General features: G+C 36.2%; 1 protein-coding gene across 1 annotated transcript in view; it reads left to right on the top strand.

The window, feature by feature from the left end:
- The window catches only part of mus302 (mutagen-sensitive 302), a 279,343-nt gene that overhangs the window by 138,318 nt on the left and 114,862 nt on the right, over positions 1-26,163 (top strand). The window contains exon 8 of the mRNA XM_090389437.1: positions 5,427-5,584. Within this exon, the coding sequence (XP_090245563.1) occupies positions 5,427-5,584 (158 nt within the window). The remainder of the gene's footprint in view (positions 1-5,426; positions 5,585-26,163) is intronic.

The following is a 26,163-nucleotide window of genomic DNA, read 5'->3' as shown; positions in this document are numbered from 1 at the left end:
TTGAGTAAATCTGCAGATCTCGTACTCTTAATGTCATTAATTCCAACGTGTAAAACAATATCAGCTTTTGTGCCCTTAAAAGATGATATCTGCTCTACAACATCATCATCTTTTCTCCCTGGCAGACATACCTTGATCCTGTTCCACCTATACTTCTTGCATAGTATATTTCCTGTCTCCCTGACAATAGAGTCACTAACAATAACTAGTTCCTTTGGGACCAGCGCATTCTGCCTTGAAGATTGCCTCTGTGTTGTCTGATGTGCAGGAGTGAGCTCTGCCGTTGAGGTGGGCAGTTGAGAGCTTGATGGTCCCCTCATATTAATTTCTTCGAGGGCATTTACCGTACACTTCAAGCTCTCATAGACACCCATCAGAACGCTGAGTTGGCCCTAATTTCTTGAGACTCTAGACATCTAGCACACACAAAGGCATCCTTCTTGGCTAGATCATGACCTGTTTTAGAAAGGTCAGCAAACATTTCACATTTCGTACATTTTTTGAGACTGTGATGCGTTGGAGAATTGCCCCCTTAGTTTCTCCCCCAAGTCACAGCACTCTCACTAGTCTGTGACCTTTGCTTCGCAGCTGTAGTCCGGATCATGATTTTCATTTAAATACAATTTAATTAACAATGAAATTTAATAAGCTTAATAATATTTTTGATAAATTGATAATACAGTAAACCCCACTATTCGCATTATCTGTATTTGCAGTTTCGCGTATTCTCGGTCGCTGATTTAATATAAAATGAAACCTAAAAAAATGTGAATTTTAAAGCACCGTGAACATTTTCCTCCATAAAAAAACATGGGTGTGGCTAAAATCATCTTTCCTGGTTAAAACAGCACTCAGGGGGAGAGGGGTGACAAAATCGCGAGCATGGATGTTCCCTGCTAATCCTTGTTCAGTATGTGTGTTCAGTATTTGATGCAGTGCTTGTTCATTTTGGAAATATCTTTTATTTTTGTCATGCAGATATAGCAGTAGTCGAAATGATTCTTGGGCTCACGTCACACCATAGGGACGGCAAAAGGTAATGCTCTCAGCTTGCCATATTACCACAGCCTTAAGTTCATTGTACAAGTAATACAACAGATATGTGGAGCCCAATTTTTTTCTTGGTCACCGATCCTGCAGCCGAAGTACAATGAATATACAACTTTTGTGGCACTGTATATTTTCTTTTTCTGAGTTTTTGTGGTTAAGTGTTCACAAACATAGCAGAAGTTGTCTGAGTGATTGATGCAAGTTCTGTGCTTTGTCTTCTCATTTTAACAATTCATTAACCTAAAAACAGTAAAAGCAGTTGGTAAATTTGAACAGAAGGTCAATTCTTGTAGTATAGTTTGTCATACACTATATATTGAACAGTTGAATGGTGTAATAAAATTAATAAAAATACTGACTTGTCTGGAAAAGTGCATCAAAATATACTATATTGCAAGAACAGTAACGATGTACTTGTTTGACGTTTAGCCCAATAAACAAAACCAACCAAAACTTAATAAGTTTAAAATTGTATTTCAAACAGTAATGATATCTTTGTACAGAATCCGGTTATCTATCTATAACTAAAAACTGAGATGTGATAGGAAATTTTTATGATCGATTTTAAATTCTATACATAAAACTTGACAAGAAACAACCATTGATTTGCTGGAGGTAAAAATCATGTTGGGTAGTGTTAGTGAACTTTTGTTGGATTCCAGCACATTCAGGGATAAAGGGGAATGAACTGGCAGATATATCTGCAAAAAATCTGTCAACGTTAGATTTGACCTCTGTATATTCCAGCCTTGGGCTATAATGTCATCATAGCAGCAGCATGCCTTGCACAGTGGAAAGAACTACGGCACACCCAGACTAATAATAAACTTTTTCAGTTGAAACAGGAACCAAAATTTTGGCATGGGAAGAAGTACTTGCACGGGCAAAAATAGGGCATACTCATCTGACCCATATCCGTCTACTCGTAGGTGATGATCCTCCTCAGTGTCCACACTGAGGAGGATCATCACCTACAAGTAGACGGATATCCCCCCATGCTAGCATTAATCCGACCAATTTAACACAACCTTGATATCACTGGCAAATATTCTTGCACTTTTTTATTTAAATGTATCCCATCTCTTTAGAAGAAGTCTCTCCTGTTAACAAGCACAGTCCATGTGGAAAAAATTTTCCCCCATGAGCCTTGCACAGTCTCGCCACAGTAATATTGCTTGACAATGCTCTAATCATATGCCCCTTCTATCGTGTTTGGGCAGAATTGCAGACACTTTCAAATTTAACTCTAACTTGTGGTTTTTTTCCGACATTTGCCCTTTACTTGTTTAGGAATATCATTAGTGCCAATGAGTACTACAATATCACCTTTTGTGCCCTTAAAAGTCTGCTCTACATCATCAGCTTTTGCCCCTACCAGACATACCCTGGTCCTATTCCTCCTATCCTTTTTGCACAATATATTTCCTGTTTCCTTGACTATAGAGTCATTGACAAGAATTAGTTCCTATGGAATGATTGCATTTTGCCTTGGGGGTTGCCACTGTGTTGCCTGATGATTGAGTGATAGCTCTGGCCTTACCAAAAAGAATGTATCTAAACAGAATTAATGGTAGAAAAGATGAGAATAAAAATTTGCAAAATATTACAGGAAATGATTTTGCAAATCTCCCAAAATTAATAAATTATAGAAAGAAAAAAAGAATTACAAGATATTTAAACAAGTTATTTTTTTCTACTAATCTCTTGAACATGCTTGGTCTCTGTCTGATCAGTTGGTTGCCAGTATGGTGCCACTGAAATGATATTCTATTCCCGGGCAGTACCTTAAATTTATTAGCGTTAAACTTGAAGCCAGTTTCCAGCCCATCTGCATGGTTTATCTAGATCCTCTTGAGGCACTCTATCCTCTCTCCTGATTACCCTTATTAATCACTGTGCCCATCTTTGTATCATCTTTAGATCTAGACTTTAAACTTGAAACAGTTACAGCAGTATCATTAATAAATATTAAAAACATAAGGGGCCCAACACTGATCCCCTTTTGTAACTGTACTCAAACATTATTCCATGAAGAGAGGTAGGCATTTATAATCACTCTTCGTCTCCTACCACTTTGGCAGTAATAACTGCCCCTAATGCCACATTGTACCAATTTGTACAGTAATTATACTTATAGAATAGTATTAAAGGCTTTGGTTGAAATCAAGTATACAATGCTAAAATTATTCATTGCATATAGTTTCCTTGTGACAACCTCATAGTAGCTAATCAGATTGGTGGGGCATGATTTCCTTTTAACAGACCCTGCATAATCCTGCAAGCATCTTACAAATAGAATGTCACCCTTTTTACACGGTTTCTTGTAAACAAATGCTACTGTTCATTTCAGTGCCAGATTGGTGTCTTAATATATCTACAACTTAAAATGTTGACCTTTTTTGTAAAATTAGCCAAATTTTAAATAATTCTGCATTCTAAAGTACCAGAATTTACAGAGTTTACTGTATATGCATATTTCAAAAGAATTTTCAGATGTTTCTCTGATCATGAAAAGAATGGATGCCATATTGGTTATTTTTGTACAGTCTTTCTCAAATGCAACTAGAAATCACTTGGGCATTAATTGTAGACATATTGATAGTCTTTTTGAATGATTTGTTCTACTTGAAACTGAGAATTTGGATTTTCATATAGCATGGCCAATTTCCACATTTTCTTGAGCTTGCTATTAATTATACAATATAGGGTCCATAAAAAAAGTCTAGAAGTGTTTATTAACAGAACTAAGAAGCATTAGCAAGTACACTAATTCAGAAAAAAAATTTAAAGAACATTGGTCAGCAGAAATCGGTGGAGGTGGAAGAAACATTGATCAAAAATAAATATAAAGATTCTGTGATATTCTAAAGAATTAGCCGACCGGGCTAGCCGAGTGGGTAAAGTACCTGCCCGGCAACCCAAAGGTCACGGGTTCGATTCCCGCCTCGGGCTTGGATCAAAGTACTGCAAAAACCTTGGGAGGTGCAATATGGCCACAGAAGCCGATGCGCCAACAACTACCAAATCAAAATCAAAATCTAAAGAATTAGCCACAACACTTATGAAATGAATGTTGATGCCATGTGTCTTTGTCTGGTGATACATGGACGTGTCTGCTTCAATATGGTTTGGCATTGGGCTTAAAGCGGGGGGCTTGTATTTTTTCAGGAAAGGCTCAGGGCTTCTCCTGTTCCACTCCTTACTCATGAAAATGTTTATACATAAATTGTAACTTTTCTCATTAAAACAAAACCACAATGAATATTTATGACAGGGGTTGGCAACGTTTTTTGAATGAAGAGCCATTTTTGATCTACTTTAAAAAAATAGAGAGAATCCAAAGAGCTGCACCTCCGCTTAAGCTGGTGGGGGGATTTAAAAAAAAATGGAATAGAGCGGGAAGGTGTCTTTTTAAAAATATAAATATTTTGAAATAATTATTTATTAATACTGAAAAAAGTAATAAACATCCAATTAGGTATGAATTAATGTGACTTTTGCTGCTAAACTTCTTGAGTAAGTCTCTCAACATTAGTGGAGTATGCTGTAATTTTCATCTTTAAACATGCTCGCATTGTTCAGATGGTTTCTTGATTTATTTTTAATATAGTTGATGTTCGAAAATATTTGACCACAGAAATCTGTCGAACAAAAAAATGAGAGAAGTCCAAATGCAAATATTTTCAAATTTATATTCTTGTCTGCTGCACCACGTATCGAACACGATTTGGACTTGCTTTTTCAGCTCATTGATCACTGTCCATTTGTGTAGAATTCAAGGGCAGCCTTTTGCCTTTCCAAATTCTCAATTTCAGTTTTAAGGCATTTTAGTCTTGCACTCCACATATCCTTGATTTTTAAGTCCTCTAACTCTATTTTAAATTGCAGTTCATGTGGGCTAAAAGTTAAAGAGCCACAGGTTGCCAACCCCTGATTTATGATATTAATATTTTTCTGGATTAGGCTTAAGCACCACATGCAGTACTGCAATGAAGAGATTATTTAAACCAATTCTAAAAGCACTTTAGAAATCTTAAAAAAAAAATTCCCGCCAAAGCTCATTAAAGCTCTTAAATATTATATTGGATTAAAACTTCATTCGCTTTGTATATTCATTTTTATCGACATATAGTAAACAGGAAGCTTTGTAACAGTAACTTGGATGATTGAATTTTAATAATCGATTTTTGTAGGCATTACAAGTTGTTGCTACTGTATTTCTGTAACTTTATTATTTTTAATCTTAGTGTGATGAGGTTACTAGCACAAAATGCAGTTAATCAAAAAATTAACATTGAACCTTTTCTGTATGCGTGCATCTATATATATATGTGTATGTGTGTGTGTGTGTTTATATATGTTTATATAAACTTCAGATTTCCAGTTTAGATTTTAAGCCTGCTGAATTTGTGTGGGTACACCACAAAGGAATTAGAGATGTAGCCTTTCATAATCATGATGCTTTGGTGTTATCAGCTTCACTTGACAGAACATTAAAACTAACCAGTATGATTAGTAACAGTGTAGTCCAAACGTAAGTATCATTGTTTTAAGTTTTTCAAAATTGTAGCATTTTGTAATAATGTCTATATAAAATATACATATTAGGAGTAAGGATGCAAGGTGTAACATTTACAATTTGCTCAAAGGAAGAAAACAGGCCAATGAGCTAAACTTTTTGGTAGAACATAAATTTATAATGTTATTATTTTTAGACCAATTGCAATAATATTGTCTAGTCTCTAAGACACTGTCTATTTGCCATAATGGGAATAGTATTATAAATGCAAAGATATGGCCTTAAAATGCTAGCTGTTAAGCTGAAGTTCTTTGCGTTAGAAAAGTAGGTAATCTACCATGAAAGAAAACGAAATCCTTGATCTCAGATATGGAACTTGATGTAACACTTCATAGAAAAGAAGATTAAAAAATCTTCTTTTAAACATTAATCAAAAAGAAATACAAATAGTCCATGATATGCTAAAGAATTGGCCACGATATTTATGAAATGAATATCAATGCTATGTTATCTCTGTCCGGGTGATACATCAGCTAGTGTCTGCTTTTGGCATTGATCTTATGAAAGGCTTGAATTTTTTCAGGGAATACTGAACAAACCAAGAGCATAAATTTCAGGAACAGAAAGGAAATGGAGTAACTCTAATAATAAAATAACACTATGCCTCGTTGGGAAATACAAATTAAATCCTTTATTGGCACCTGATTGGCGGGATCATCCCACAACAATACATCCATATATTGAAGTAACTTACTATCGAACAATAATATTTTCAATCTCGTTTTGGTATATTTTATTATGCTGACATTTCTAATAAATTGTATAATCAGAAAAATTTTTATCAGCTTGGTCTGCGCTTGTAGGTAGAAGGAATCTGTTTTGTAGAGATGGGATACATTTAAACAAAGGTAGTGCAAGAGTTTTTGCCAGTATTATTGAGGATGCCTTAGAGGTTTGGAGAAACTGCTAGTTTTGGGGGGGGGGGGGAAACAAGGGTTATATACATACAGTGAACCCCCGCTATTTGCGGGGGTTACGTTCCTGAGAAATGCTGCGAATACTGAGTTATTGCTCCCATAGTAATAAAGGGGTTCCGTTCCAAAGTATGAAATATATAAGAACAACTAGTCTAAAATTTTGTCTATGTAGGTATTGTATGTACCTTCATAATATGACTATGTACATAGACAGTACATAGTGAATTGCAAGCATATGGCATCGAAATGAAAATAAGAAACAATTTAATATTAAATGTAATATTTATTAGAAATTTCAAACAAATCTTTCAAACCAGCGTCTTTACTAGCTAAAAAACTTATCCCGCCAATGCTATCACCAGTTTCACTAAAGTGTTGATAAAGGAGTTTTTGCCTTTTCACGAATGATGAGTGAACTTAACAGAATTTTATTTTGAGTTCGGTCTTCTTTAAAGCTTTTCCATTTTTTTAAATTTAACATCACGAGTTACAGAGCAAATTTTTGAAGCAATTAGCACGTTTTCACGGACTTTTTCTTCTGATTTTTTGATTGATCATACCGTTGACTCATTTATTTTATAATGTTTTGCCACTGAGGAGACACTTTCACCATTAGACATTTTGTATAATAACTCAATTTTATTCGCTAATGTCATCACTTTGATATTTTCACATTTCCCTTATTATTCGTAGTCATATTTTTGTACGGGTTAGAAAGAACCTGTCCACAATAAAGTCACTTTCTTCCGTTAACACACTCGAAAAAGTCTGTTTTACACTGCAAAATGGTAGATTTATCACTTTTGCAAGCATATCAATTTATAAATTGATAAATTTATTCAATTTATAAGCATATAAATTAAAAGCAAATGACGAAACCCTCCACGACAAGCGCATAATACACTGAACAAGGATTAGCGAGAAACATCCAAGCTTGCGATTTTGTCACCCCTCTCCCCCCCACCCACTGAGCGCTGTTTTGATCGGAAAAGATGATTTTAGCCATGCCTATGTTTTTTTATGGGGGAAAATGTTCACGCCGTTTTAAAATTCACATTTTTTTAGGTTTCATTTTATATTAAATCAGCGACCGCGAATAGCGGGGGTTACTGTATATGTGTTTATCTGATAATAAAGCCTGCACATAGCTCGAGCCCTTGTGTGTTACCGCAACAGACCATATTAGTAAGATGTTCTGAGGGCAGAAACGTTTCTAATTAGCTGGTAGCTAATGCCACGAAAGCAAGCTTAAATAACTTCAAGGGGTGTGTAGTTAACTATACAAGAACACTAAGTCTTAATTTTTTATGCAGTAAGGTTAGAAGTGTTGTCAATAAAATGAGTGAATTTGAACTGTTGGTTAGGGCAAGTAATACTGAGGATTTATGGAAACCTAGTGCTGCCCCGAAATAGGGGATGATGAGTTTTAGTACAGTATGCTTCATTTATTTAGGAAGGACAAGGCAGATAGAAGGGGGTGATGGTCGTGCTTCTTATCAAAAGCATTTTGAGCACGACGAATGCTTTACCGGATTCAGAAGTCTCGCATACTAGTATAGAATCGGTATGGTGTGAGATAGTTGGAAGCAAAGGTATAATGAGAGTAGGAGTAATCTACAGGCCAGGTGATTGTGAAGATTATGATGAAAGCCTCTACATGCAAATGGAATGGGCAAATTAGCGTGAATGTCTTATTATGGGCAATTTTAATTTGCCTCTAATTGATTGGAGCAAATGGGAAGGAAACTAGATATGGGGGGACAAAATTTTTAAATCAACTACTTGTTTGTTATTTGTATCAACATGTCAGGGAAAGTACTAAGGAAAAGAATATTCTAAACCTGATCATTACCCTTGAACCAGATGACATAATAGGGCTAACAGTACAGGAACTAATCACAGAATTCTAAGGTGGACAATGAAGAAAGAGGTAGCAGTAGTTGAAGGCAAAGGAACCCATTCCTTTGCCTTCAACTACTGCTACCTCTTTCTTCATCAAATTACGACAGCTTAAGGTGTTCCTTGGCCTCTATTAACTAGGTAGATATTTTACAGAGAGCGAATAAAATTGAATTATAATATACTGTAACTTTAAAACATTAATCATCGAAGCCTTTAATATGTATAAACCATTAAAAAAATACTCCACAAGGAGGATTCCAAGTTGGATGAATAATGAAGTTGCCAAATTACTTGAGCAGAGAAAGATGGCATGGAAAAGTTACAGAGCAATAAAAAGCACTGAAGCTTATAGCAGCAACAAATTGATCTGCAATAGTGCCACTGAAAAGCTTGGACAATGGCAGATTATGAGAAATCGCTGTCAAAGAGAATAAAGAGTGGGGATAAGGAATTCTTCACATATATCAATGTAAAGATGAGAAGGACAAATCAGATTGGATCCTTATATAATGGTCGTGGGATAGTATTAGTCCCAGCTAATGTTGCAAATGAACTCAACAGTTACTTTGCTTCAATATTTGCAAAAGAAAAACCTTTATGTCAATGAGAAATTATGGGAGTGAAGTTGAAAAATATGTAATTAAAGATATTGAAATTTCACATGATTATATTAATGAAAAAATGTTCGAGCTCTTTTAGATGAGAAAGATTTCTGGGGTTGATGGCATATACCCTATAATTTTAAGGTGGCAAGTGAGTGCATCAAAACATTGAGGCTAATTATGAGAGCATCACTCGACTCAGGAGAGATTCCGTTGGATTGAAAAAGTACTGATGTATCTCCAATACATAAGCACAGTAAAGGGTGGAATTCAGGATCATTTAGATAGAGATGGAATTCTGGAGGATATGCTGCATGGTTATGTAAAGGGAAAATCATATTTGACAAATCTGGTTAGCTATTTTGAGAGGGTCGCTCAGGAGCTGGATTTAGGAAATAATTTTGACATTGTTTATTTAGATTTCAGCAAAGCCTTTGACTCAGTTCCACATGAGTGGTGTCTTTATAAGCTGGAACAGGTTGGAATCACAGGGAAAATCCTTAGATGGATAGCAGGATGGCTTCAGGGCAGGAGGCAGACAGACAGTTGTAATAAATGGTTATATCTTAGATTGGGTTAATGTAAGAAGTTGGTTTCACCAGGGATCAGTATTGGGACCACTGTTGTTTTTGTTTTTCTTAAATGACATCAATGAATGGATAGAGGGCATGTTGTTTAAATTTGCTAACAATGTAAAGATTGGTAGAGTAGTTAATGATCACTGCCAAGCCGAGCTTCTTCAGCATGACCTAGATAGATTTCAGGGATAGTCAGAAAAGTGGCAGCATTACTTTAATCCAGCAAAGTGCAAGGTCTTACACCTGGGGAACAGTAACCCCAAAATAACTTATACTCTTGGTGGAGTTGAACAAAAGTCAGCAGTGGAAGAGAGAGACTTGGGAGTTACAAAAGCCTGCCTACAATGCTTCAGAGAACATGAAGTTCTCTGAGCATTGTAGGCAGGTTGGAAGGAAGGTCCATGGTGTCCTATCAATGATTTATCGAACATTTGCTAGTGGAGATAAGGACATCATAATCCCATTATATAAGTCTGTTGTTAGACCACACTTGGAATACTGTGCTCAGGTATGGAGACTGCATCTAAAAAAAAGACATTGAGCTTCTTGAAAGGGTCCAAAGATAGGTAATGGTGAGATTGGCAAAAGGGCATCCATATGAGGAAAGACTTCAAATATGTGGATTGCACATCTTGGAAATGAGGCATGTTAGAAGAGACTTGATTGAAGTGTTTAAGGCTCTGAGAGGCAAAAATAAAATAAATGAGGATGAAATTTTCAAGGTTATAAATGATTCTAGAACTAGGGGCCATATATTCAAGTTACTAGTGGTGGGGGGGGGAGGTGTTTAGACTGGATTGCAGGAAGTTTTATTTTAGCCAGCAAGTTATAAATTACTGGGATAAGTTACCTACATTAATATCTGGGATTTTAACTTCCCAGATATTGATTGGAACTTGTGGGTTGGTCACTCCACACTAGCAAGACTTTTGTTTATTTATTGGATGATTGTTTTCTGCAGCAGCATGTTCTAGAGGCAAACAGAGAGAGTAATAATCTTGATATAGTTATCAACAGTGATTGTTCATGCATTAAGTATTTGCAGATAAAGGAACTACTAAGTGGCTGTTGTTGTTTGGTTTTTGGGAGCATTAAGCAACTAAGGCCATATTGCTCCAGGAATATGCAGCGGTCATTCCCTGACCTTTCCGCATCTTCCGTATTTGGTGGTGACGGGCTCGAACCCCAGTCTAATCAAGAAGCGTGTGCTACGCACTGCTGCTCCTTCCCACCTGGCTACGGAGGCGCCTCTACTAGGTGGCAGTGATCACAGTGTACTGATGCGAGATTTACTTAAAGATATAACTACCATCAGGGGGTAAAGGGAAGGTTTTTGCTTTTGTAAAGGTGACTACAGTGGTCCCAAACAGTTTTTAAATTCTATACAGTGGGACCAACTGATGATGTTACTAACAGCAAATTCTAAATGGGAAGCATTCAAGGAATTAATCATAGAAGCTACTAGGCTTTTTTTACCGATAAAGAAATACTCTTCAGGGTTGGCCTAAATGAATGTCAGATGAACAGATACTCTTCAGGGTTGGCCTAAATGGTTATCAAATGAACTAATGAGACTCGTAACAGAGAAGAAAAATGTATGGGATGCATATAAATTATCAAGTGACTCAGAAGCCTATGGCAGATATAAGCTAGTCTGTAATCAGGTCACAAAGGATGTTAGGCAGGCGAAGGGAGATTACGAGAAATCCTTGGCAAAAGATGCTAAGAAAACATCAAGGATTTCTTTACTTATATAAACTCTAGAAGGAAGAAGATGAATCAGATTGGTTCACTTAATATCAATGGTTCGATATTAAGTGGACCAATAGCTGACAAACTGAATGAGAATTTTGCATCTACATTCACATACAAGGAATTCTTTAAGGAATTGGAGATAGAAGCTTGTTAAATTCTAAGAGGGAGCTTAATGATTTTGTAATAACTGAGAGCAAAGTGGAGGAGAAATTGTTGAAGTTAAACATAAGAAAGGCACCTGGGGTGGATGGGATCTCTCTAGTCATATTAAAGGAGGCAGCAGAGGAAGTAAGCAAATCCTTAGCTATAATTATGAGAGCATCCTTGAACTCAGGGAAAGTCCCTATGGACTAGAGATGTGCAAATGTACCCCCAGTTTACAAAGGGGGTCAAAGGGTGTTATGAGTAATTACAGACCTGTTAGTTTAACTTCTGTTTTTGGGGAAAATAATGGAGTCAATTTTGTTAAAGAAGCATTGCAGGATCATCTAGACAAGACTGCAGAAATAATTCAGATGCTTGTTAATGGAAAGTCTTGTCTGACAAATTTGATTGGATACTATGATGTAATTACAAAGGAACTTGTTGCAAAAAATAATTTTGATATCATATACTTATATTTCAGGAAAGCTTTTGATACTGTTGCACATGGACGACTACTGTACAAATTGGAGCAGTATCATGTTAAGGGCAAGTTGCTACAATGGATAATAGAATGGTTGAGTGGGAGAAAACAGAATGGTAATTAATGTATGCTACTCTTTGTGGACTAATGTTATTAGTGGAGTCCTACAGGGACTCCACTAATAACATTGTTTTGTATTTTTATCAGTGATATAGATGAAGGTATATCAGGCTTAATGTCCAATTATGCAGATGATACAAAGGTTGGCAAGGTTGTTAATGGCAGTGTACTACTGCAACAGGATCTAAAAAAGTTGGGCAGATGGGCTGAGAAGTGGCAACTGAAGTTTAACATTGACAAATGGAAAGTACTGCATATGAATAGAAGTAACTCCACGGAAATGTAGCAGCTGTGTGGTACTACACTTAGAGTGGTAGAAAATGAAAAAGACTTGAGAGTAATTATGCAGTCAGCTATGAAGTTTTTCTTAGCAGTGCTGACAGGCTGCCAGAGCAGATCATGGGGTATTTCAATGATATACAGGCACTTCCCACTTTACAAGTTCCTGGGTTTAACGAGTTTTCGTTTTATGAGTTCCCGGGTTTATGAGGTTTTTTTTTTTATATATCAAGTATCAACAAAATCGAAAATATGAACATTAATTGCAAAAAACGAATGTTAAACACTCATAAATACCACATTTCAAACCACGCATGTAGCTATACAGTGCAGTGCACACTGCTTTACAATATTAATCCGTTCCAGAGACACCATCGCATAGTAAAAATATCGTAATGCGAACCCAATAACATTGTTTTCTAGTTATTCTTTCCAAGACCTAGGAAGTTGAAATTTTCGCTATATAACTAAGCTATTTATCTCTAAAAGGTCATTTTTATAAATTGTATGGTTACCAATTCAAATCATTAAAACATACTAAACTTTCATCGTTATCATATGTTCTGTTATAAGAATCAATTTTTGAATGCCTTTGTGATATTATTCTAAAGCACATTCTTGGAGGTCACAACCATAAAACAAAAAAAACAATTTGCAGTTTCTGGTTTATTGGGCTTTCATGTTAGTGTAATCAGTTAATATAAACTGGTAGTAAACTCGATGTTTTTGCATTTGCGAAAATACTGATAGCTGGAATTGTGTGGGTTTTTACGTTATTATGGTGAAATGTGTTTCCCCTTCACTGCAACCTTCGATCATATAAGATCATATAAGATTGAGCAAGTACAGAGAAGGGCAACAAGATTGGTGAGGGGAATGAAGGGGTCCTATTACCAAGAAAGGCTTGAGTTCTGCAAATTGCAGCGTCTGGAGACTTAGCACCTGCGTGGTGATCTAATTGAGGTGCATAAGGGCTTGAATGGGTCAAGCACACCGAATTCTGATGGGATTCTTCTGCTTGCTCAGATTACAAACTTGAGGGGGCATAAATTCAAATTGAAGAAAGACAGTTGTAGAATAGATGTGCGGAAATTTGCCTTTAGCCAGCAGGTAGTTGATTGCTGGAACAAACTTCCATATGTCGTGGTGGAAGTTGATAGCTTAAATAAATTCAAGAAGGAACTGGACTAACATTTTAGAAGGAATGGATGTGTGAAATTGTTTCATTTTACTAACCCCTCTCAGAGCCTTATGAACCTCAGTCAGATCCCCTGTAAGGTGCATGGATGCTGAGCTCTCTAGCCCATATAAACAAAGTCTTACTTTACAGTCTTCCTTTGGCCAATGTCGAATGAGAGTTGCACGGCTTTGAACCCTTTCAAGGCAATCAATGTCTTTTTTTTTCCAGATGAGGTCTCCATTCTTGAACATAGTATTCCTAATGTGGTCTTACAAATTTGTTGTACAGTGGGATTATGACCTCCCTATCTCTACAGGATAACATTCGATAAATTATCGATAGGATAAATCATGGGCTTTCCTTTATTTTCCTATGTTTTTCTGAACAGTTGCCTTTATACACTGTTCAGAAAAACTTCCAATCTGCCTTTATTGTAACTCCCAGATCCCTTTCCTCCTCCACTGTTTTTAATTTAATTCCACCAAGTGTATAATTTATTTATGGGTTGGTATTCCCCAAGTGCAAGACCGTGCATTTAGCAGCATTAAAACATAGCTACCACTTCTCTGACCACCTTTGAAGTCTATTGAAATCATCCTGAAGGAGTGCTGCTTCGCACTGATTATTAACAGCTCTCCTAATCTTTATGTAATTTGCAAATTTTGATCTCATGCCCTTTATCCCTTTGTCAATATCATTTATGAAAATCAGAAACAACAGTAGTCTATGAAAAGAACTGATCCTTGTAGAACCCCACTTCTGACATTACACCAATCTGAACAATATCCATTCATCACAACTCTCTGCCTTCTGCCCTGCAGCCACCCTCCAATCCATCTTAGAATATTTCCACTAATTCAGCATGTTCCCCTTTCTCTACAGACCTGCGAGACTGAGCATAATATCTTGCTAAAATCCAGATACTCTCAAAATGGTTCCCTGCATTTACCTCATGAGTAACTGTGTCAAAATAGCCTACTAAGTTAGTTAAACATGATTTACTACTAAAAGAACCATGTTGTGTCTCCTTCAGAATTCCATTTCTATTGAAATGTCAGTGGATTGCACTCGTATTCATTGCCTCTAAGATTTTTCCTACCACTGAAGTTAGACTAACAGCATGTAGTTTCTGATGTCACTCTTTGAATCACCCAAAGGAATCTCTCATGAGTCCAAAGATGCTCTCAAAATTAACTTCAATGATTTTCAATACTCTTTAGCTGCCTCCCTCAAAATTACAGGGTATATGTCATAGTCAAGGAGCCGCTTCTTGCTTTTAGGCTCAACTTTTTCTAATAAACAGTCATCCGTAATTTTGAAATCACTAATTTCATATGGCTCGGACTAATTTGCACAGCCTCTCCTCAACATAAATGGTCTTTCGTCAGTAAAGACTGCTGCAAAGTACCCATTCAATTCATCAGGAACATCAGCTGGGCTTTCTAAGACTTTCCCACACATAGTACAGAAAGTCTGATCCTATTCATTTTCTTTTCTGTATTTGCTATCATGAACAACTCCTTGTTCCCATTCATTGCTCTCTTAGCCAGTGCTTTCTCAAACACAGCCCTGACCTCCCTAACCTTATTTGTGGTACTATTATAGGTCAACTTGTAGCTGTTATAGACTTCAATATTTTTTTATCTCTGTAACTTACCCATGCTGTCTTTTTCTGCTGTATTAAGATTGGCCAGCTCCATATTCATCCATCCCATCATCCTCCTAATGCATATTTTCTTAATGGTATTTATGTGTCCATGGCTTGCGTGATTCTTGCTTTAAAGGTATTTTGTGATTCTAATGTATTCTACCTCCTCCAATCTGTCCAATTATTAGATGCCACATAGCACCTTAATCTGCCCTAGTCCGTTTTCTGAAATTAAAACTCATGGCTTTACCTTTAAATACCACACCATCATTCTTCATCTGCCAACTAACAACTACATGATTTGTACCTTCCAGTGGTTCTTATACTTGAAGCCCTGCGATGTCATCTGATTCTTGAGTAATGATTAGGTCAAGAATATTCTTTTTTTTTTTTTTTTTTTTTTATGAAAACCCCAAACACGAGAGGTATTAGAACCTATAGTACTTAGTACCATGCTTGGGTTGGAGGTTGAGAAGACGAAAGAAGATATTTTTTGACATTAGACTTGAACTTCTGTAGACTAATTCTCAGGAAATACGTATGAAGGAAGATTGTTCCAGAAAACGGCAGTTGAATGAATAAACGAGGAAGATGAAAAGTTGGTTCTGTGAGTTTGAAGTTGGACAGTAAATGGATGTTGGCTGGTGGCAGCACATGTTTGGATTGTTTTGAAAGAGTGAGCGGGAATTATAGAAACCAATTCAGAAGAACAGTGCCCATGGAAGTATCTGTAGAAAAGGCATGCAGCAGAAACAGTACATCTATGAGACAGCAAGTGGAGAGACTGTGTTAGAGATGAATCATTAATTAATCTAACTGCCCTCTTCTGAATAGAATCTAGAAACCTGAGAGAGGTTTTGGGGCACCGCCCCAGATGTGGGAACAATATTCCATTGTAGGGCGGATTTGCGATTTGTACAGAGTGAACAGCTGTTTGGAAGAAAAGTAACGCTGAGAGCGAAAGAGAAAACCAAGTTTTTTAGATGCAGAGGAAGCAATATTTTTAATGTGCTTGTCCCAGATATTTGAGATCTGCAACAAATCTGCGAAATTGGTCGCAAATATTTGAGAAATTGAAGCTGATTGAGCAGTAAAGGTTTCTCAAACTGAAAAGTGGAATGCAATGTGCTATCATTGGCAAAACTATGGATAGGATTTCCAGTCAAACGGAGAAAGTCATTAATATACAAGAGAAAAAGAGTGGGGGAAAGAACTGAACCTTGGGGACACCAGCATTAGTGGAGAAGTTAGAAGACAGAGAGCCATCTACCATCACCCTCGGTGAGCGATCAGAGAGAAAACTGGATAACCAATTACAAAAAAAAAAAAACAGTTGGCAAATCACAGGATGGAAGCTTGTTTAGAAGACCTTTATGCCAGACACAATCGAAAGCCTTTGAGATGTCAAGGGCAACTGCTTGTGTTTCACCAAACTTTTCCATTGAATTAGTCCATAAATGGGTAACATAAGCCAGAATATCACCAGTGGATCGACACTGACGGAATCCATACTGGCAATCTTTGATCAGACGAAAGGTTTCTAGGTAGATTAAGAGAGGTGGCTGTTAATTGATTTCTCCATTACTTTAGAAAGAATAGAAGTAATTGCAATGGCACGATAATTGGATGGGAGAGATTTGTCACCCTTTTTAAGAACTGGCTGGATACGAGCAAATTTCTAAGCAGAAGGAAAAACACCTTTGAAATAAGAAAGTGAAAAAAAGTGGTAAAAAAACAGGAGAAAGTTCAGGGGCACAGGTTTTGAGAACAAATTGCGAAATACCATCAAGACTTGGAGCTTTCTTAGCATCAAGATTTGTCCAAATCTTTCTGACATCCTTTTGACGAAAGACCACAGGAGGCATTGGATGCAGCGTGTTGGGAATGGTGAGAGGTGTTTTACCAAGATCATTAATATATGAGTTGGAGAAAAATGGGATGCTAGCAGGTCAGCTTTATCCTTAGCTGAAGTGACAACAGAACCATCTGGTTTTGACAGAGGTGGGAGCAGAGATGGGTAAAAGTTGCAGCTACTTTTGGCAAAATTCTGGTGTCTAGTCTCTTGTCAAAAGTAGCTTTGGCAAGAGACTAGAATGCTCGGCTAACATTACGGCAAGAAGCAAGTTTTCTAATCTTAGCCTGTTCAAAATCTAGTTTGGCTGGTAAATGAACAATCTGTGCGAGGTTATTAGTAATTGCAAAAGCCTCAGTATCTCGACCAGCTGGAGTTGTGAACATTAAAATCACTGAGGAAAATCACCTCACTGTTAGGAAAGTTGGACTGGAGAAAGTCAAGTTGCAAAGAGAGGAAGTCAGAGAGCTCCAAGTGATTAGTGGAGTTGGGAGAATGGTAGAGGCAACAGATGAATTTGACACAATGAGGTAGAGAGATTTTAAGCCAGAGAAGATCGAAAAAAGGAGATTCCAAATTACCAAGTCTCTGACAGGAAATATCGGAACGGACATATCCACAAGTACCACCTTTGAGGTGAAAGGAATCATACAGTGAATAATTTGGGCAACTGAGATGAGCAGTAGTTGAATCAACTGATAACTGAGATTCTGTCAGAAAAAGTACATGGCGTTTGGCAGACTGCAAGTGGAAATGGACATCGTTGAGATTAGTACTGAGACCACCTATATTTGTGAAATGAACTAGGAAGTGTTTGGGAGGTTTAGATCTTTTCACAGATACGCTTACTGTATTAGTTTAACAATTCATGGTGTATTCAATAGTAAGAAAAACTGTGGGGGGACATGCTGTATGAAGTAATGAAATTTTTGGATATGGCGTACACATGGTAAGAATATACCCATATCCTTGACATAACGTTGCCTCGACAATACTCCCCACATACATACTACTCGGACTCCCTTCAGTCACTATCTGGCAGAGTAGAGGTATCAGGATTATAGCTGATCTAGGTGCTTCTAGATGCACTAGCTGATCTAGATGCTTCTTAAAGAGTTACCAATAGGTTCAGTTTGGTGTACTAACTAGTGGCTGGCCTGCGAACACCGTTTTAGATTAGTACCCTCGAAATGTAAGGAAGATTGGATCTCGCCATGATGTCCATCATAGCCTCAAAAGTCATCAGTCATACTGCATGATGGAAGAGATGGGGAAGGGTTGACCGGCACTTAGCTCTGGAGACTAAACACTTCAAGCCTCAAGAGGGGCAGCATTCCTCCATGTGGTGTGGGCGCCACACCTCGACCCTTGCTTACGTTGTTCACACCTCGGTGGTCACTCAAAGTGTGGTTGCACATGTGGGTTATACTCAGGATTACTAACAGTTCCACCATTGTGAAAGTGTAAGCAGAGGATTTGGCCAACACAGACCATCTGGACTTTGGTTAAATTGGGTCCACTTGACTTGAGTGTCACCCGAATATCAGATCCATCAGCATTTTAGACTCCCAAGTAGCAAATAAATTTTGTCTGGAATAACTGAGAGAATGTCTGTGACAGTGTCAAGGACCAATTATAGTACTTTCCCTAACTTGCTAGTACGAATAATAATCATATAATATACAGTTGAACTTGGTTGTAATAGGTATTAAGGGACCAACAAAATTTCCTCGTTATAACCGTTACTCGCTACATCAGTGATAGCGGAGATGGGGAATCCCCTGGGGCCTTTAAACAATGAACACTTTATATCAGTGATGAGTTAAATCTACCTCCTATTTTTTTAAATTCTCAATAACTTGATAAAAAGATATTCAAAAAACAAAAGAAATATTAAAGAGAAAAAAATAATATAAGTACTGTATATACCTATATATTATTTGAAAAATATAAGAGATTTAACTCATACCTTTTTATAGGACTGACACACATGAGATTAATCCAATTAATACATTAAATGAGACTAAATTTATGACACGATATTATGATTTAAAATTGTTAATATATACAAACCCGTATAAAATACAAACCCTTAAAAATAATCCTGTATTCAATTTCCATAATCTACTCACTGTCAAAAGGAACAGCAAAGCGAAGTTGATGCACATCAACCTACCTCAAACTAAACCACCCAGCAATAACGGACAGGAAATTGAAGACAATTGCCAAATTTACTAAAATATTTTAGACTGAACTTCGTAATAAGAAACTAATAAGTTATTCATAATAAGTTATTTCGGGATGGTCTGTGCTCACGAGAAGTAAAGTGACACTTAACAATCTCCACTCTCTTTTATACTAATAATAAAATTCAATTTAGTGTACCGTGACAAAATTATTTTACTAACTAATGTAAATAATGTTATTTACACATGCATGTAAAGGTCTACGAATCCAAAATCGTGTATGGTCTACATACATTTATAACGTTAGGGTTTAACTTTATTTCAAGTGTTTCACTATTAGGAGTTTTGTATATTCATATTGTGCATTAATTACTTTAGCCTCATTAAAAAGAAACTTATGGTTCTCATGGATGCATTAATTACTTTAGCCTCATTAAAAAGAAACTTATGGATCTCATGGATGGCATGAAAGGAAAGTTCAGATGCACCTTTTATTTTTGCCCTTATGGATTCTTGGTGTTGTTGTAGTCACATTGAAAGATAATTTTAGGTAGAACCAATATAAAAAGAGTTACATTTCCCGCACGCAATGTTATAGATTATGTTGGTACGTTCCATATTAACAACTGTTAATATAGTTATCTTCCTCGTATTCAATACTGTGTGGAGTTTACTTATGCATTGCACAACAATTTAAAATTCCGTGTTATTTAAAAATAATTATGAATTGTTTATACCATTGTTGAGTATGTAAGGAACTTTAATAAAATATTTTTGTGTAATGTTTTTATTATTAAGTGAAACCGATTCTAATTTTTGTTTCACCTGTCATTGAATATTCTCTATTGCACACTGTTCAAAAATCTTGTAGAGAGTTCCTTCAGTTCATTATTAAGAGATTCCTGTGTAGAACTATATTTGTAAGCATTATAGAATTGGTTAAAAATGATACTTCTTTTATAAGTAAAAGGGTGATAACTTGAATACTGTAAAAAATTTTCCTGTGGTGTTGGTTTCCAGTATATTTTAAATTGTATGTTATCGTTGACCCTAGTTAACATAAAATTAAGAAAATTTAAAAATTTCTCTCCCGGTGTTTTTCATCTTCTAAAGTGAACTTAAGTCTCATACGAATTTTGTTAAATGAATCCATGAGATTAATAACAATATCTTTATGAGAAATGACCAGGATATCGTCAAGGTACCATCCATAAAATGTTAAGCTTGGAATAAACGGACTTAATGTAATTGTTCAATGTTGTTAAATTTCCACGACAAGACCACTCAAGCTTAATCCCATCGGGAGTCCAAAAATTTGTCTATAAATATTCGATTGAAAATCAATGTATTTTCATTCAAGCCATTGATTTTCAATGAAAATCAAAGGCTTAAATGAGAAATCTGATTAAATGAAATATCTGTTTTTGGTAACTTGGTTTTATTCAGTATTATGGAATCATTGTTAATCAAATCCCATAGTGTATCAAGCGAATAATTAACATCTACATTAGTGTATAATGAGATAACGTCTAGGGAAAACAATTTATCATCATTATCCAACTTTTTGTCTTTTAACTTAGTAAAAAGTGATTCTGAATTTTAAAATCAGATGTAAAGGTTTTATAATATCATATAAATATGACGCGAGGGATGCAAAGGCCGAATAAAAAGGTATGAGTTAAATCTCTTATATTTTTCCAATAGTATTAAAGTAGGAAGGATTGAGTTGTATTGCCCTTATATTTTGAAATCTACATATTATTTGTATTAATATGCTTGTATAAACTACAATACACTTAATATTAAACACAATTTATTTATCTGTAATTTTAAAACCATACATTTAATACTAAACAATTTATTTATCTGTAATTTTAAAACCATACATTTAATACTAAACAATTTATTTCTCTTTAATTAAAAACAATACTATTTAATAATAAACACGATTTCAATTAGTCTTTATTTATGAATCCTAAAATTAATGTTTGTTTTAAAGATTTCACTTTGATATTTCATAAGTTTCTCCTTAAAACACTCAACGCGTTAAAAGTCTCATTACCTGCGTCAGTTCCTTCAAAAAAATTTACTGATGTGTCCAATGCACCTTGAGCTTGTGAGATTATCAGCACTGATTTTGATTCACTTTAAATTGTCATATCATCATCAAAATCATCATTGTTATCGTCTTTGTTGAGCACATTATCTGCAATGTCACTCTCTGCAGGAAGGCCACTAGTTAATAAGTTGTCATCGACTCGTACAAATTCATCGATGTTATCTTTATTAAACCTGCAATGTTGTTACGTAGCAAATATTAGGATAATGGTAAGCTGTTTTCTTTATTTCTATCTTCTTCATTTACAATTGAAATTTCATTTGAATTTAATTTCAATTTCTTGAAGCAATTTGATATGCTTGTCGAAGTAACATTGTTCCACACATAATTCAATTAATTTATAGCATCCAATATCGATATAGATTTGGTAAGTTTCTGTTCTTTTTGACTGATCAGATGTAGAACTATAAATCTTTTTTAAAATCCTTTCAAACTCTTGATTACACCTATGTCCATCAGTTGTAAAATTGACGTCGAATTCGGAGGCAGAAACACTAGCTTAATGTTGGACAAATTTTGAATCTGGGGATGCGGAGGACAGTTATCAACTTAGAATAAAATATTTTTCTTCTTTTCGAATAGCTCCTTAATCCAATCATTTACGTCTTCCTGAAAAATATCCGAAGTCATCCAAGCTTTCCTGTTAGCAGTGTAATCCACAGGAAGTTTCTTTCTGTTTTTGAAACCCAGTTTTCATGATTTACAGTTATTAGCGATTTTAACGATTTTCTGATAACAAACAGTTATTTATTTTTTTATCAGTTCCTGTCATATTTGTGCATATGAGCACCATCAATCGAGCCTTTGATTTTTTCCACCAACACATTTTTCTCCTTTGAATTTAAATCTATTGTCAGGTGTCAAAATATAAAAGTCTTGTTTTGTTGGTGTTGTAGTAGTACTAATAATAGAGGCATGTGATGCAAGAAAGCAACCATATGATCTTACGTTAGCATCAGCCAAAAAAAAAAAAGAAAAAAAAAAAAGAAAAAGAAAAACACACACACAATTTCACACAACTATTCCCTCTAAAAGTTTGTCCAGCTCCTTCTTGAATTTATTTAAGCTATCAACTTCTACAACAACAGATGGAAATGGAAGTTTGTTCCAGCAATTAACCACCTGGCTAAAGGCAAATTTCTGCACATCTATTCTATAACTGTCTTTCTTCAATTTGAATTTATGCCCTCATGGGTTCATAATCTGAGCAAGCAGAAGAATTCCATCAGAATTCAGTGTGCTCAACCCATTCAAGGCCTTATACACCTCAATCAGATCAACTCGCAGGTGCCTAGTCTCCAGCTGCTGCAATTTGCAGAACTTAAGCCTTTCTTGATAAGAAAACCCCTTCATTCCTCTCACCAGTCTTGTTGTCTTTCTCTGTTCAGGCTCAAGCAACTCTACATCCTTCCTAAAATGAGGCCTCCAGACCTGTACGCAGTACTCAAGGCCTGACCATTGTCTTATACAAAGGGACAACCACCTCCTTTTCCCTGCTAGCGAAATTCCTGTATATCATTGACAATACTTCATGACCTGCTCTGGCAGCCTGTCTGCATTGCTCAGGAAACTTCATATCTGATTGCACAATCACTTCCATGTCTTTTTCATTTTCTACCACCTTAAATGTAGTACCACACAGTTAGTAAGTTCCTCTGGGGTTACTTCTACCCATATGCAGTACTTTCCATTTGTCAATGTTAAACTTCAGTTGCCACTTTTCAGTCCATCTGCCCAAATTTTCTCAATCCTGTTGCAGTAGTACAACTGTTGTAGATGTCTTCGTCATTGAAATCTTTCCTGATTTCTGCCCAAACACGGTCAATCCATTCATTTGCCCCCAAAATAAATTGTTGGATCTGCATATTGAGAATTCTCCACTAATTTTTGCATAAACGATGTTATGTCGGTTTTGTAAATCGATCCAGCCAACTGTGTTACACACAAAATTGTTGCATCCAAATTGTTTAGCCAATTTTTCCACTTGAGCCTTCAAGATCTGACTGTCTAATGAAAATACAGCACTTCTTTGTGTGGTGAACTATTGAAGCAATGCTTTGTCAACATTTGTAACCTTGCATTTTCTATTATTTTATTTATTTATTTTTGGTTATGTTCTTTTCCAGTGCCGATATGTAAACATCTTTATTCTTCCACAATGTCGATACACTTGAAGAGAACAAATAAAACATTTTTTGCACCACGTTCTAACTTACGAATTTCATCTTTTTTGCGAATCTAGAGACACTTTCTTTTGTTAGTAGACATGTTTCTGAAGGAAGGGTTTGTTTCTAACTGATTTTACTTTAAAATGATAAAGTGATTTGCATACAAAGTTCTTAGAAGTCCAGAAATGCATACAATGTTCTTAGAAGTCCTGAAATGTATACAAGGTTGTTTGAAATCCCATTTTCAAAATTCTTAGAAGTCCCAAAATAAATTTATGGTTCACTGAATACAAGACAATCTGTAAATAGGGTAATGCGACAAGCAGAACTCCAGTGCACTTTCGTATAGCCCCCATCCCCAGAAGGACAAGGTCATAATCCAATGCAGGTGGTCATAAAGCTGTCGCCCTTTTCATTTTCATCTTTTCCAAGAATTGGGTTTTTTCAATTACCCGAGCAATTAAGAATGATTGCATAGTTACCAAAATTTGTTCGATATATCCATGTAGTATGTTCATTATAACAGTGATTGATTGTATGGAATATGCATAAATTAAAATCATTATGGCTTTTTGCTTATTACAGCTGTGATCTCGTTATTTCCATGCTTGTTATAACCAAGTTCGACTGTATTTAAAATTTTTTTCCCAATGGCAAGTTTCCCTTTCGCTTATTCTAATCTATTATGGGTAGGTTGAAGGCACCAAGGTTTGCCAATTCCAATTCCATATGCATATAGAGACTCTTGTCGTACTCTTCCAAATTTTCTGCTCTAGATTACTCCCACTCTCATTACTTTGATTCCAATTAACACATCATACAGATTTTATGTTGGCAGAAGTAACTTCTGACTCAGCAAGAGCTCATCATACTTATGCTGCTTTCAGTAAGAGGCATAATCCCATCACCCCTTCCCTATCTTTTCTTATTACATTACACATACAAAATGGAACTTCACATCCCCAATTTCCTGGTGGCACTACGTTTCTCTTAGTCCTATTATTTCAGCATTAGTTTCATAACCAGGAATATGAATTTGCCCATTTTGTTGACAACACTCCTGACATTACTGTAGACATTATCCTTGATTCTTAGTGTAGATTTAAGATTACTGTTGATTTATTCCTTCAAGCTGTGTCAGGCATTTTATCAGGTATATCAAACTCTGCTTACTTCCTGAGAGTCTAAAACATGGATGGAACTGATATTCAGGTGATGCTCAAGTCAAGTGGACTGAATTTCGGCAGTCTGGTCAGGCAAATCCTCTGCTTACACCTTCACGATGATGGGACTATTAGTAACCCTGCATATGGCTCCCACATGCAGTCCTTAAATATGACACCTAGTGTCCTGGAGGCAGGGCCGTACAAATGGGGGTTGCATTGGATGCGCTGCATTAGGGCCTCCAATCTAGAGAGCCTCCAGTCTCAACATAAATAAACGAAGCCCCCCCAAGTATCTTTGTATGGCTCTGACTGGAGATGACCACCCAGTTGTTAACAAACATATGCAGGGGCCAAGGTGTGCCACCCATACTACATAGAGAAATACTGCCCCTCTGTGTTACCAGGCAATATTAGGTGTTAGATCATTCTCATCCACCAATGCAATATCACCACTTTGCTTATTGTAGGCTCTAAGTAAAACCTATGTTTATTCTCAAGTGCAAAGTCCGGCTATCCCTCCCCCCCTCCCCATCTCTTATATCATGTAGTATGATTGATGTGTTTCAGGTAATGATGGACATCACGGTGATCCAATCTTCCTTACATTTCGAGGTACAGCTCTAAAATGGTGTTCGCAGGCTGGCTGCTAGGTCTATTGGGCCAAACCTATTGGTAACTCTCTAGGAAGTTTCTGGATCAGTTAGTGTATTATTTCTCTCTGCCTCTACTTTGCCAGATAGTGAATGGAGGGAATCTGAGAAGTGTGTATGCAGGGGCGTTGTTGTGGCCACATTATGTCAAGGAGTATATTCTTTCTGTGTGTACCCATATCCAAAAACTTCATTACTCCATACAATGTCTTCCCTATGTTTTTCTTACTATTGAATACATCATGAATATTCAAACTAATAGAACAAGCTAGTCTGTGAAAGATCTAACCTCCCAAATGCTTCCTCATTCATTTCACAAATATATGTGGTCTCTCAGTTCCAACTTCATTGATGTCCATTTCCACTTACAATCTGCCAAATCCCACCTACTTTTTCTGACTGAATCCCAATTATCAGTTGATTGAACCGCTGCTCATCTCAGTTATCTTAATTATTTGCTGTACGATTCCTTTTGCTTCGAAGGTGGTACTTGTGCATATGCCAACTCTGATATTCCTTGTCAGAGAATCAGAAATTTGGAATCTCCTTTTTTTTGATCTTCTCTGGCTTAAAATCTCTCTGCCACACTCTGTAAAATTCATTTGTTGCCTCTGTCGTTCTCCTAACTCCACTAATCACTTGGAACTGTCTGACTTCCTCTCTTTGAAACCTGACTTTCTCCAATCCAAATTTCCTACTAGTGAAGTAATTTTCATTGGTGATTTTAATGTTCACAACTCCAGCTGGTTTCTGTTTTCTAGTCACACGGACTCATGGTCAAGATGCT

The sequence above is a fragment of the Mastigoproctus giganteus genome, unplaced genomic scaffold (assembly GCF_048544385.1).
Source record: "Mastigoproctus giganteus isolate SK-2022 unplaced genomic scaffold, ASM4854438v1 scaffold_18, whole genome shotgun sequence".
In the NCBI taxonomy this organism is placed as follows: Eukaryota; Metazoa; Arthropoda; class Arachnida; order Uropygi; family Thelyphonidae; genus Mastigoproctus; species Mastigoproctus giganteus.
Note: the sequence above shows the minus strand (reverse complement) of the source record. Positions and strands in the feature narration are given on the sequence as shown.